We start from the raw sequence: 13686 nt of genomic DNA on the forward strand, positions 1-13686 counted from the left end.
AAACTCTTCCTCCTTGAGTGGAGATTTCTGGTCTCCTCATTACAAATTGTTCCCAGTGAAATGGGAGATGACAGTAAGTCAATAAACTCCTATTTGCCACCCAAAGTGCCTGGAAACCTTTTAGTTAAATTTGTGAGTGGTGGACGTCTGAGCAATGTGGAGCTGTGCTCTTCTGCTGCTTCTGAATCTGAGCAATGATAGCTATGGCTTAGTGATCACAGTGATCAAAAAAAGCTATTTTATTGCCCAGATTGTACAAAAAGTTCCCTCTAAGACTTGAGCTGGCATTTAACGTCGTCCTGCTCTGTGCACTGAGAATCCACCCTGCCAAAGGTCACAACACAACTCTATTAGATGATCCTTTTTTCCTTCTTTTTAATCATACTTGGACTTTCCCTGGGCGTTTGGAAGCTGGTCAGGCTGAAATAATTGTCTGGAGCGGAATAGACCATCTGGGGTGTATAAAAATCCCTTTTCTTTTTGCTTCTGTTTCCTTAAAAGATGGATGATGGGAAAAGCATCCGCTATAAGGACCTGTACGCCTTATTCGAGCAGATTCTGGAGAAGACTATGAGGCTTGAGCAGAGGGACTGGAGCGAGTCTCCAGTGAAAGTCTGGGTCAATACCTTCAAAGTCTTCCTGGATGAATATATGATAGAGTACAAACCCCTGGACTACACCGCGGTGAAGGTAGTCGGCACTTTTCTTAAGCCCCTTGAAGATTTGGGAACTGTCTTTCTGCGGGGTTGTGCTCTCTGTAGACACGTGGGAACCTCTGCTGTCTTCTCCTCTGCTTTAAGCTGAGGTGGACAACATGACCCGGCATGCGAGGCGTGATTCAGTGGTTGTGTTTCACTGGGCTCAGCAAACCCCAGTTCACATCTGGGCTGAGCTGGGCCTTGGCCAATGCTGACGTGTAGATGTTGTCTCCGTGGCAAAGCTGCAGCCATCTATGGATGGTTGGAAAGGCAGCTCCTGGTGCTTCTTTTTTAGTTTTTGGGGTTTTTTTCAATCTTTGAGGGAAAGTAAAAGAGAGACATGCTTTCCTCATCTCTTGACCTCTTCCCAGGTGACCACATACTTGACAATCGATTGGGTTGCAGGAGAAGGGGACACGGGCAGTGGCTGTCCTCGGGGTCTAGCTACAGTTTTTAAAGTGGTCAGAGCTTGCAGCGTGCCTTTCACAAACCTGAGCTCCTCACTTTCTGCTCCTTATTGTCTGCGAGGACAATCACGGGGTCTCAGGCTGGGCTTGGGAGATGCTGTTTATTGTACAAATAATCCATCTTCTGGCTCTTCTGCTCCGAGTCCTCCCCAGGCTCCTCTCCAGGCAGGTTTTCTTCATCAGCTCCGGCTGCAGTGCTGTGCTACGTCCTCTTTGGGTGTCTTGCATGAGATGGGAGAGCTTTAGGTCACTAATGCTGGACTTGGAGGTAGAGCAGCTAATCCCAACTCTGAGATGAAGATGGGGACAGTTGTCCAGGAGATTTCTGAAAACGGGGTGATCCATAGGAGAGTTTTCTAAAGTGACTCTCCTGGGGCTACAGGTGCACTGGAGGATGGGTCTGGAAAGCGGTGGGCAAAGTTAGATACGAGCCCTCTGTACGCTTTACCTGGGGAAATTGCCCGTAAATACGCTTAAATCTCCTTCTATTACCAGGTGCCAAAAACGGAAAGAAAAAAGAGAAGAAAAAAGGAAGTGGATGTGGTGAGTTGAGCACTCTGTGCCTGCGCATTAAAATATTTATGTCCTTGTGGCCAGAATGACGAGTGATAAGAGACCTGCTCATGACGTGTCCTATGCTGAGATCTGAACATCACACCGTAATGAATGTGCAGCCGTGAAAGGACACGCTAGAAAGATGGACGAGGTGGATTTGGTTTGCTTGATCAAGGATTGCTATAGGTTGTCCTCTGAAAACACATCCCACGTCAGTCAAGACAGTACATGTAGTGTCAGGAGTTATTACAGAAGAACTGAGAGCGAAACAAAGTATTGTCCTGCGTTTCTGCATAAACTTATAGTGTGTGTTTTACATCTCTAATATCAGAGAAGTAGGAGGTTAAATCTCCTTTTTTCCTAAGGCATGTGATAGTACTAGGAAGGATGCAGATGCAGAGCGAAAAGGGGCCATGGATGCATAGAAGACCTTCTTAACATGGAGAGGCTGACCAGCCAATCTCAGTCAAAAGCAGTTTCTAACCTGCTTGCACGGCGGTTCGATTCCCATACTGGCTGGATGTCTGTCTGGGTTGCCTTACGGGGTTATTGGGCTGAAAAGAAAACAAAAATAGCAAATAACAGCTAAAAGTTGGACAGCTGACTGTTCATCTCCCCATTTTGCAGCAAACTCTTCTCCTTTTTCTCACCACCCAGTCTTTTTCGTTGCAGGTGGAAGAGCACAATGGTCACATTTTTAAGGCGACCCAGTACAGCATCCCCACCTACTGTGAATATTGTTCCTCCTTGATCTGGATAATGGACAGGGCTTCTGTTTGTAAATGTAAGCACGCTCTCTTTGGCCTTTTTTCACGTGCTTGTATCACAGTGATGAGTTTTGGGGCTCTGAAAGATGTTTGCTGCTGTTTCCTGCAACCCCACTCTCAAATAATTTGGGTTTTTTCACATTAGAAAAACTTCTGGGACAGATCCTAAGGGTTTCTGAAGTGAACTAGTAAGTCCATTCCAGCAGTCCTCCCAGTCCTCATGGTACGGTTAGTTTAGTGCGTGGGAGCTTTGCGTTACACATCTTATCCCATAAGGTCCTATGGTCATCCTGTAAGGTCAAACCATATTTAAGTGTCACGGTGAGAAGGACGGTAGAGTCGGGTGTGGCAAGCGTGCCCTACGGCTTCAGCCCATAGGATGCCTGTGGGTCTCATGACCATGGCGAATTCATTTGGCTTAGCCTATTTGACCTCCAGGCACGTGAATTTTTGGGGAGATCAGGAAAATGGAGGAGGACCGATGGGAAAGGTTGATCCATTGCTTTGTTTTTTCCAACATTTCTTTGATTAGGTTGAAAGTGTCAACCCTGGGGTATTTCAGGCTGATTTCCAGCACAGAAAGAATACAAATTAGGTGCTATTTCCAACCTCTTTGAGGGTATCCATGTCTGATAGCTCAGTGTGACTCATGGATTATTTTCTGAGTTGATCTATCAGTGTTTTTTTAATGTTTCAGGGACTTAAGTATGGGACCTTTAAAATCAAAAGCTTCTTTTTTTTTTTGTTTGAGTGGATCTAATACAGACTTGGCCCCTGGGAACTGCAAATTCAACGTGCTTTTGACCTGCTAGTCCTGAGAGGAGCTACTTAATTCATATTAATTCATATTTCTCCAGTGATCTGACTTTTTGGATTATTAAATAGTATTTTTCTTCGTTGCAGTATGTAAATATGCTTGTCACAAGAAGTGCTGTCTTAAAACCACGACCAAGTGCTCCAAAAAGGTAAATGTCTCTCATTCCCTTTCTTTCATTAAATACCTTTCAGATGGCGATCCCAAGCTTGTATAAAAAAAATGTTTGCAGGCACAGAACTTGATATAATGCTGGCAATAACCCTCCTTCGAGCAGGAGCTTGGACCAGAGATCCGTGGAGGTCCCTCCAACCAGTGCTTCGGTGTTTGCATGTATTTTGGGAGTAATGCAGTGATGCATCACTAAATATCTGCCCAGTCATGCAGCAGGTGTTGCAGTGATGTTCCTTGCCTTGTAACCATGCTGAATAATAGAAAGCTGCCTCGTTTTTTATCTTTTAAGGACTTGGAAATGTGGGGTTATTCCTAAATGTGGGGTTATGCTTGGAAATACGCGTTATTGTTAACCCCGCTGGTCCCTGCTCAGGCTCACGGCGCGGTCCCCAAACAGCAGCACCACTACAGCTGAGCAAGGAAGGGTGGGTGGAGGATGCTCAAGCACTCACCATCCTCCTTTGAGGGGAATTAAATATTGTTTGCTGGGTTTAAGGGTATGGAGGACAGTGAATGAATGCAGCATGTCGCCCTGGCTAACAATGAATCATCAAGATTTGGTGTTGGTTTTTTTAAAGTTTATTTTCTGCCCCAAAAAAGGATAATACAGCCAGGATAGTAATGTGCACAAAGCTCTATCAGCTCCCTGGGAAGCTTCCTGATGAAGAGCAGCCTCCATAATATACAGCCTCCATAATGTATCATACAGCCTCCGTAAAGCTGCATGATTACATTCCTCCCAAGAAATAATCTGAATATATACATTGAATATATCTATTTGAATATATTTGCTTTGATATAGTATTTTTGCTGTGCTCTTTCCCTTTCTGGCTGTCTTTCTGCAAGAGTTGGAAACACCTCATGAGGTTCTGCTCTACAGATCTGGGAAGTTCAATGAGATCTCTGATTATTTTTTTTTTCAGAGAAGCTCAGAGATGCCTTCTCGTTTCTTGGGGTTTCTCTGCACAAGGAAGTTTTTGTGCTGTACCCAAGGAAGCGAGTTCACCATGTCTCCACGGTAGCTTTCCACTTGAGCAGTTAGAGGTCCTTCTCTAGGAAGGCTCTGGCTTGTCTGTGCTTAGTGGGTTAACGTTTTTAGGGTCGTTTTCAGCGACGGGGAGCCACAAACCATCTATTATGCTTTGAGAAAGAGGTCTTTATTTTCTGGCAACGGTTGATTTTGTAACTGTTAGCCTTGTCCCAGACTGGATCTGTTTCTCCAGATCTGTGGAGAACTTGAGCAAATGCCAAGCTCATCTCTCTCAATGGCCAATAGAATTGCTTTCACCCATGCTTGGTCCTCATCTCGGAGCTACTTGACTTGAGTAAAGTAGCACATGGGTTTTGTGGCATCGCATTTGCTGATGGTTTTAGCAGCCGAGCAGGCTGGTTGAAGAGCAGGTGATTAATTTCAACTGGTAGCTGAGACCAGATGTTCCTGGGGTGTTTTTTTTCCCTAGAGCATGAAACAGCATGGGCATTGTCCCCACATCATCTCGTAAGGTTGACAAGATTGATGAAAGGATGACACTGAATGGGAAAAACAAAGATGCAGGAGTGGTTATAAGGGGAGCTGTGAGCTATGTCATGGTCACCACCATCTTGCTGATGACTGGATTGCAGCGTGTGCCCTCTCACGTTCCTTTTGCTGGGGCTGGGTGTTTGTGTCAAAATTTTATTAGGTCTTTTGGCTGTTCCTACCCAGAATCTCCCATTCGGGAGGACTTTGTTCACATTTGAATTTGCCAAATATCAGATCTCCAGTGAGCGTTTGCAGCTGGCAAAAGGGTCTTTCCTGACAGATGGAGATGGGTTTTTTCATGCTTTTATTTTGGCATCATGTTTGTTCACGGACATTTTGTAATTTCCAATGCTGCGAGTTGATCTAAGTACCCAAGACTCGGATTTACCCGTTCTGCTTTGTGCATCCTCTTTGGGCAGTGAAATCACCCCTGGAGATGGTGCCAGAGGGGCAGGAGGTGGAGGAGGACCATGCCCAGCTGCGTTGGCTCTGCTGGGCTGAGAATATAACCACAGTGGGGTGGTTAAAGAAAGAAAATTCAGACTTTTATGACTTCAGGTGCATGCCCAGAGACCGATCTAGCATTGCAAGATGTACATTGCTGGCTGTCCTGTCCTCCTTTGCACGTGGCTTCATTAGACTTGCAGGTCACCTCGATCAGCTGAAGAAGTTTGAATAGCAGTCGGAATTGAGCGCTGCGCCAGCATTGCTTCCTATAAAAGGACTTTAAAACCTTTTTTTTCCTTTTCCTCTTCAGTATGACCCCGAGCTCTCGTCTCGGCAGTTCGGTGTGGAGCTCTCCCGGTTGACCAGCGAGGAGCGAGCGGTGCCGGTGCTGGTGGAGAAGCTCATCAACTACATCGAAATGCACGGGCTGTACACAGAGGGCATTTACAGAAAATCAGGGTCCACCAACAAGATCAAGGAGCTGCGGCAAGGACTTGATACGGGTAAAAGGATGGAAAAAATAAACCACAAGGGGAGAAAAATCTCTACAACCAGCAGGGTTAGATGTAAGGAAGGTGGGATGCTTCATCGGGGCAAAGCAAGGGAGCGGTCCTGCCTTCCCTGACCGCAGGCTGTGAAAACGCAAGCGGTGCTTTCACATCTCCAACCAAAATCTGTTCTCAAGTCACTGGCTCATGCTTTTTTGGGTGTGATGCATGAAAAAAGTCATTCTAGTTGAGGGAAAACACTGCCTTAGAAATCCTGGTCCCACCTAAGGTTGCATGCCCTGGAAAATGCAGATTTTAAGATGTGGAGCTGAAATGATGTCCCTGCCCACAGCAGGGGGATTGGACTAGATGACCTTTAGAGGTCCCTTCCAACCCAAACTATCCTATGATTCTATGAAATCAGGTGATGGATTTCTTGACATCGAACGCAGTGTGGTTTTGGGATGGCACATGAACATTTTCTATCCTAGAGTTAGCTTATCCATGCGCTGGCTTCACTTCTGGCTTGTTGCCTCTTGTTTTTATTCTTTCTTCTCAATCCACTGCCAAATGCAGACATCGATAATGTGAATTTAGACGACTACAACATCCACGTCATCGCCAGCGTGTTCAAGCAGTGGCTCCGAGATCTACCCAACCCTCTCATGACCTTCGAGCTCTACGAGGAGTTTCTGCGGGCGATGGGTAAGGACCCTCCTTTGCTATCCCGTTCCCTTGGCAGAGGGAAACAGTGGCTGCTTTTAGTGCCGAACTTTTTATTTACTTTTTGGGCCCAAACCATCTGGTTTTGCCAAATCATTTTCGCCTGGTTTCAAAGACTGTTTTTTTGGTCATAAGGGTGTTTTCATGCAAAGCCCCAGGCAGTTTGGTCTCGCCTTTGGTGGCACACGTTTGCATCGTGGTTCAGCAGATTTCAGCCCAAAAGGTTAGCCAGAAGATCTGTCTTTTAAGTACTAAAAGTAAGCAAGCACTAGGAAGGTATCGTTTTAAATACGAGGAAGAAGTAGAAGCCGCCCCTAAACACTGGTGCTTTCTCTGCAGGCCTCCAGGAGAGGAAGGAGACGGTGCGGGGAGTGTATTCAGTCATCGACCAGCTCTCCCGCACCCATCTCAGCACCTTGGAGCGTCTCATCTTCCACCTGGTGAGGTACATTGGGCCAAGGCAGTTTCGGGCAACAGGCAAGGGGAGGATGCTCGGACATCCTTTCGTACCGAAATAGCCAAGACTGAAAGCAGGTGGGCAAAGGAAAGGGAAGAGCTTTCAGGTCCATCGTGTCTCCTGGGAGGTGGCCCCAGAGCTGTTTCTCCAAACGATGCTCGTATTGATGAGCAACCTCCACAGCGCTTTGGTTGCTCGTGGTGCCTCTTGCCACTGCAGCGACAGGTTGTTTGGGTGGAAAATGCTGGTGGTTCGCCTGCCTTGGGAACACCTGAGATGTCTTCAGGTTTTCCTTTCTCCATTGAGCAAAGACGAGGGCAGAGCAGCGCACTTGCTAGCAGAGCAAGATAGCACTGTAGAAGTGTCGTCTCCTCTATTCATCCATGGCCATGTGGAAGAGGTGAAGTGGAGGTGCCTTCACCTCTGACTTCTCTCTTAATCCCTATTTGTTTCAGGATTGCCCTCCAAGAAGAGACCAATCGAATGTCAGCTAATGCCTTGGCTATCGTCTTTGCTCCCTGTATCCTCCGCTGCCCCGATACGACGGACCCGCTGCAGAGCGTTCAGGACATCAGTAAAACAACCACGTAAGAACGTGGTGCTGGGTGATCCAGCTCCATAACCGTTGACATGTCGCCACTCACATCTTGATAACCCTTAGTACAGACAAATGGCTCAAGAATAAGGGAGCTTTAGCATGGAAATTATAAACACACATTAAATGCATCTTCATGAAGGTATTTCATATTCTCTCAATCCCCGAGAGGTTGTTGCATGGGGATTTTTAAGCGATGGAGCATCCACAAGAGCAGATCAACTTGCGCTCCTGCCCGGCGCATCTCAGCAGGAAAAGGTGGAGCTTGTGCTGACGTGGTTTTATAGTTAATCCCATTTATGGCAAGCAGGTCTTTATTCTTACTTAATTTTGTCTTTTTTATTTAAGGAGGTGAGTTTGTTTGGTCTGCAGCAATATTAATATTGCATACTTCGATTTCTTTAAGGTATTTGACATAATTGCAAAGATTTTACAGAGAAAAAGTGAAGCGCTTGCCCAGATTCAGTCTGGCTCGTATTAAATAGATTTAAAAATAGATAATGGAGACAATAATGGAAACCATCCAGTGAAGGGCTGGGCTTCCAGAAGAGGAGGTTTTACCTCCACTAAGTCTATTAAAATTGTTGAAGAGCAGAATATGCTTCGACACCCAGCTGGTAGGAGCACTCGTCTTTCTATGGGATTTCTTTGTAGCTTCTCCCTTACGCTTTAGTTATAGCACATCCTCTAATTTTATTACACGGAAAGGATTATTTTTTTCCCCAAACACATTCCTGACAGCATTAAACAGTCAGCTCAGCTAAGCGAGCTTGCTGCAGCATTGCTGCGTGCAGGCAAGTCTGAATTTGTGGCTTGGAAGCAACCTGCTTTTCCCAGGTTTGTATTTCCTTGACCCCTCTTCAAGGGGGTGGAGAGTTTCTCTGGTGGGATCCCTGGGGGTCTTTAATTTCTCTGGTCTGAGTTCCTTGATCCATCCGTAGCCCATTATCGCTCTTTTTAGGGGGAATTTCCACTACCCTTGCGTTTCCAGCTGGACCTTTCTCCCCCTGTGCCTTTCCAGCAGGGCAGACCTTTGGGCGGGACAGGGCCAGCTCAGATCAAATAATTTCCTCCTCCTACTTTGTCGTCTTTTGGGTTTTTTTTCCCCCTTAGTTGCGTAGAATTAATCGTCATCGAGCAGATGAACAAGTACAAGGCTCGTCTCAAGGACATCAACAGCCTGGAGTTTGCAGAGAACAAAGCCAAGAGTCGCCTCTCCTTGATCCGCAGATCGATGGTGAGATGCCAAAACCGTCTCTGTTCCCTCCTGTCCTCTCCTTGCCCCCGAAGCAACCCTACCTGATCTTCTCCTGCTTATTCCAGCCTCCCAAACCCCTCGCAACCTCCCATGCCATCTCCCCCAGGACAGGGACCCTCAGCCCCGTGGTGGCTCCTTGCCTTTGCAGGGAGTCATACCGAAGCACGAGGAGGTGGGAACAGTCCTGGAAACGTGGTCGCTCCAGCTCAGACGCTCCTGATCAGCGTTTCCACCTTCATTTGAGCTTGTTTGGTCCTGGGTTGAGTCAAGCCTTTCATTGACCGGCTCGACATCGCCCCATGGGAGACCTGGACCATTCTTTTTTGTGCTCAATCGCATTATCTGAATCCAAAATGAGCTCCCCAAAGGCTCTCCCTGCTCCCGCACCGCCTTTTTGGGAGCCTCAAACCCATCTCATTGAGCTTCCATGCTTCCTGGGGGGCCGGCGGGCTGCAGATGCACGCTGTGCTTGGCTTGTTGGGCTGCGGGAGAGGGACAGACTCAGCGCAGCGCAGTCATCCCAGGCTTAGACTAAGGAGCCGAGCGGCCCCTCTGCTTGGACCTGCCCGCTGTGATCCTCAGGGACACGTTGCTCCTGCTTTTTTTGGGGGTGAAATCCAAGCAGGGGCTGCCCAAGGTTGTGGGGCTGGTGCTGCAGAGCTGCCCTGCTCATCCCAGTTAAAAAAAAAAGAAACATAAAAATGAACAAAAACGGGTTTTTTTGGAGGGGCGACGGCATGTGCACTCTAACCTTCTGCTTTCCTTTTCATCTCCTCTCTAATCCAGAAACCCGTACTAATTGCAGTTAGATTTATGAGCATAACCCGCAGTTCAATCCCGGTATGTATTCATTGCAGCGCGCCCTGCGCCAGCCGCCGCGTCCCTCCGTTGTCTGTCACTGCCGCTCATTCCAGTCTCGTCCCACCGGCCATTGTCCGTGACGTTGCCCGTCCCATCCCCGAGCGGGTGCCACTCCTCAGGGCCACCGTTTCTCCCGCAGGTCCCCCAGGCAGGAGTTCGGGATGGCCAGCACTCGGCCATCCCTGCACACAGCTTCTCAAAAAAACGCTTTCCACCCCTTTTCCCCTTCCTACTTTTTTTTTTTTTCTATTTTCTTTTCTTTTTCCGTCCTGTGCTTCCCTCTTTTTTGCTTTACTTGACTCATCCCTTCCCTTCCCACCCCAATTTCTGCTCACTCAGGATGCGTTTCAGCATCAAGTTGCTTTCACAGTGCTGCAGTATTTCGAGATGGTGGATAAAACCCCTGGCTCGGATGTCTCGGAGACCACGAGGCATCCAAAGGTCTCCTCCACCTTCTTGGAGGAGGAGCACCACCACCACCACCTTGAACTCAAGGTCAGGACACCCAGGTTTGAATTGGGAGGGGTCCAACAACCCCTGTATTCCCCAACTCCATCCCAGCTTGAGTTTGAGTTCCCAGCGAGACCACGACGGGCGAGAAAAGCGCCCGCAGGTTTTTGGGGAGGCTCGTGGGGCTGTTTCCCTTCCTACCAGGTTCAGCCCATGATGCTTCTCCCCATCCTTCAGCATCCATGAGGGTCAGGAGACGGAGAAAAGCAAAATTCGAGCTCTGCTCCCCCGACGCTGTTTCGCAAGCACACCATTTCGCAGGGGCTTAAGTCCATGAGCCGGTGGGATTTTTGGGATCTGAGGGGGTTTGGCTAATAGGATTCAGGTAGCTGTGCTTCAGCTCGGGAGCCCATGTGAGAAGGTGCCATCAGAAGAACGCCGGGGCAAAGGAGCGGCTTTGCTGCCGGAGAAGGGTCTCTCAGGTGTGATGTTAAAAGATGAAAGGGGTAAAATTGAGCAAATAATACTTTTAAAGGAAAAAAGGAGGCTCCTTTACCCTGCAAACCTACTTCAGGCACACGGGGGATCAGAGAGGTGCGGGGATGCCCCAGCTGCAGGGTTTAAATAGCCCTACGGGGAGAAAAGCTGCGTTGCAACGAGCTCTTCAACCGCAAGGAGATGCGGGTTCATCCTGGGGATGGTGGTCAGGAGAAGGGCAGCAGGTGATGGGCATGACTCAGGCTAGTCGACATCTCCTAAGTCCTGGTCGGTTCAGGATCTTGAATTTAGAAGATGTGATGTGTCTGGTTATGATAACAGTTAAGATAAAAGCTTTTTAATGTCCGTGGTGTCCCTCATCCCCCAAAATCCATCTTTTTCTTCTACTCTGTGGAGCAGATCTGTAGAGCTGGTCCTCGAAAGGTTAAAGCAGCTGCATGTATAATATTCCTCCATACGTACTACCCCCGTTTGAGTCCTTTTCCATTGCTGGTTTTAATATTAAAAAAAATAGATGGTTCTTCAGAGCTTTTCAGCAGGGACCGGTGCATTAAATCTTCCTGTTTAACCGCAGGTGCAAAAATTAACATTTATTGTTTTATAATGGACCATTGGAGGTGCTCTTGGTTTATGGATCTCATGTACGTGAGATCAGAGTGTGGACAACACAATTAGGTGTGAGTTACCGTTTGCCGAAGGAGTCGGTGGAGACCCTTGCGATGCTCAGGAAATACCAAGGGTGGGCGAGGGAAGGATGCGAGACGTGATCTCACGATGAAGCAGGAGCTGAGTGCCCTGAAATCAAAGCCCTGGTGATGCTCCCACCCAAAGCCAACACGGCCACCTGGCAGGTCAAGCTTCCCATTGCACGGGCTGTGGGCTTTGCAGAAACCCATCTCCTGCCGCCAGCTGGGCTTGCTTTGAAGTCCGAGTTGCACTTGGTCCATCAGCTGGTAGCTGGCCCATCAGCACCACCCTCACCGCCTCCATCCTCACCACCTCCATCCTCACCCCTTCCAACATGTTGAGTCCTTCTGGTACCTCTCCCAGCCTGGGGTGAGATTTTGGAGGGTCCTGGGTGTGACTGCCGGCGGCGCACTGAGGACCAATGGCTGGGGCTGTCTTCTTTGCTCCTTAGGAGGGCAGTGTGGTTGGCACCTGAGATGTTTGCAGAATCACCTTGGCTGCTGATGGTGACACCGTTGTCTCTCTTCAGGGCAAAGGACGCGTGCGACGTGGCGCCTACCCCGGCCCAACGTCTCCTGTCGCCGTGCGCTTGCCCTCGGTGACGGATGTCCCCGAGGAGACCATGAGCAGTGAGGAAGCCATGGAGATGGAGGTGACAGAGCAGCAGCAAGCGGCCATGCAGCAGGAGGAGAAGGTGCTGACCGAGCAGATCGAGAGCCTGCAGAAGGAAAAGTGAGTCTGGCCAGGGGTTCAAGCTGCTATAGGTTATGTATGGATATTATTTGACATCATATGGTTGACGTGCTGCTCATAGGGTGAGCTGGAGGACTCCATCCCTCCATGATCTCTTGGTGTATGCTCATCCCTTTCTTCTCCTCCCCACCTTTTCGGTCCCGTTGGGTCTTTTTGGCAGGGAGGAGCTGACGTTTGAGATGCTGACACTGGAGCCCCGCGCCTCCGACGACGAAACCCTTGAGTCCGAAGCCTCCATCGGCACTGCCGACAGCTCCGAAAATTTGAACTTTGACTCCGAAGGAGCCATCTCCGATCGTTCGGGTAAATCCAGGCGTTCTTGGGTTTATCATAGAATGGTTTAGGTTGGAAGGGACCTTCAGAGATCGTCTAGTCCAAGCCCCCTGCAATGAGCAGGGACATCTTCAACTAGATCAGGTTGCTCAGGTTTTTTGATAGCTTGAGGGGGTGTTATTTGTTTTTTCCTGCCTGCTCTTGATGCATAGCAATTTAAATGGGTGTAAAGAGGGGGGTTAAGGGTTAAAACACATGGACCTGGGGAGGTGGGTGGTAGCACCCAAGGTTTAATGGGGAGGTGAGTGGTCCTCCAGCGCCGCTGCGTCATCCCGGGTGACGCTAACCTCCAGCAAGATGCCGGGAACGTTGTCCTGGCTCAACGGCGTGCGTCCCTGGGGAGCGGTGCCGAGATGCTGTGTGGTTTCGGGGTGTTAATCCTCTGGTGGTCCTTCCCCCCCCCCCTCCCCAGAGAGAAGTGTAGCACTTACCTCCCTGCGCCCCGCCAAGGCGGAGGGGCCAAGCCGGCTGCGAAGGCACCCCAGGACACGGCCGGACACGGCGGACCCAGCTGACACCTCCATCTCCTCCTCCTCCTCCTCCTCCCCATCGTCCACCTCCTGCTTGCCCCACTTGCCCCGGAAGCGCTTCCAGATGTACTCCAAATCACCTTTCTACCGAGCGGGGGGGGGCGGCGAGCCCCCCGAAACCCGGGCGAGCCCCGAGGGCTTCGTGGGACCTCTCCGTTATCCCGAGGACCGGCCTCAGTTCACCACCCGTGGGACGTTCAACCCGGAGAAAGGCAAACAGAAACTGAAGAGCGTGAAAACCTCCCCTCCGAAAACCAAAGAGCCCCCGGATGGGGGGACCGGGGGGGGACGCAAGAGAAACCCCGAGGCTGACTGCGCCGCCGCCCAACCCCTCGTCCTCCTGGGGAGCAACGAGTTCATGGTCTGAGATGCTCCACCCTGGGGACGCGTCGCGTGCCGGAGCATCCTCCCCGTCGGCAGCACCGGCAGCGCTCCCGATGGCTTCCTCGTTAACGCCAGGGGGATGAATTCTTAATTAAAAAGGCCGGTGGGGGACGGTTTTAATGGTGGCCTTAATGGTTTGGGGGGGTTGAGACCTTCGGGGGGTGGGAGGGGGGGTTGGACCGGGGATGGAGGGGCACCGGCCGGCTCCTGCGCCATTCACCTCGG

General features: G+C 49.5%; 1 protein-coding gene across 1 annotated transcript in view; it reads left to right on the forward strand.

Moving 5' to 3' along the window:
• The window catches only part of MYO9A (myosin IXA), a 152997-nt gene extending 139553 nt beyond the window's left edge, over positions 1-13444 (forward strand). The window contains exons 30-41 of the mRNA XM_009278887.1: positions 502-690; positions 1661-1708; positions 2393-2504; positions 3391-3452; positions 5755-5947; positions 6509-6637; positions 6995-7100; positions 7568-7699; positions 8821-8944; positions 11991-12193; positions 12375-12517; positions 12960-13444. Coding sequence (XP_009277162.1) covers positions 502-690; positions 1661-1708; positions 2393-2504; positions 3391-3452; positions 5755-5947; positions 6509-6637; positions 6995-7100; positions 7568-7699; positions 8821-8944; positions 11991-12193; positions 12375-12517; positions 12960-13444 — 1926 coding nt within the window. The remainder of the gene's footprint in view (positions 1-501; positions 691-1660; positions 1709-2392; positions 2505-3390; positions 3453-5754; positions 5948-6508; positions 6638-6994; positions 7101-7567; positions 7700-8820; positions 8945-11990; positions 12194-12374; positions 12518-12959) is intronic.
• The last annotated feature ends 242 nt before the right edge of the window (positions 13445-13686 follow it).

Source organism: Aptenodytes forsteri, unplaced genomic scaffold, assembly GCF_000699145.1.
Source record: "Aptenodytes forsteri isolate BGI_AS27 unplaced genomic scaffold, ASM69914v1 Scaffold258, whole genome shotgun sequence".
Classification (NCBI taxonomy): domain Eukaryota; kingdom Metazoa; phylum Chordata; class Aves; order Sphenisciformes; family Spheniscidae; genus Aptenodytes; species Aptenodytes forsteri.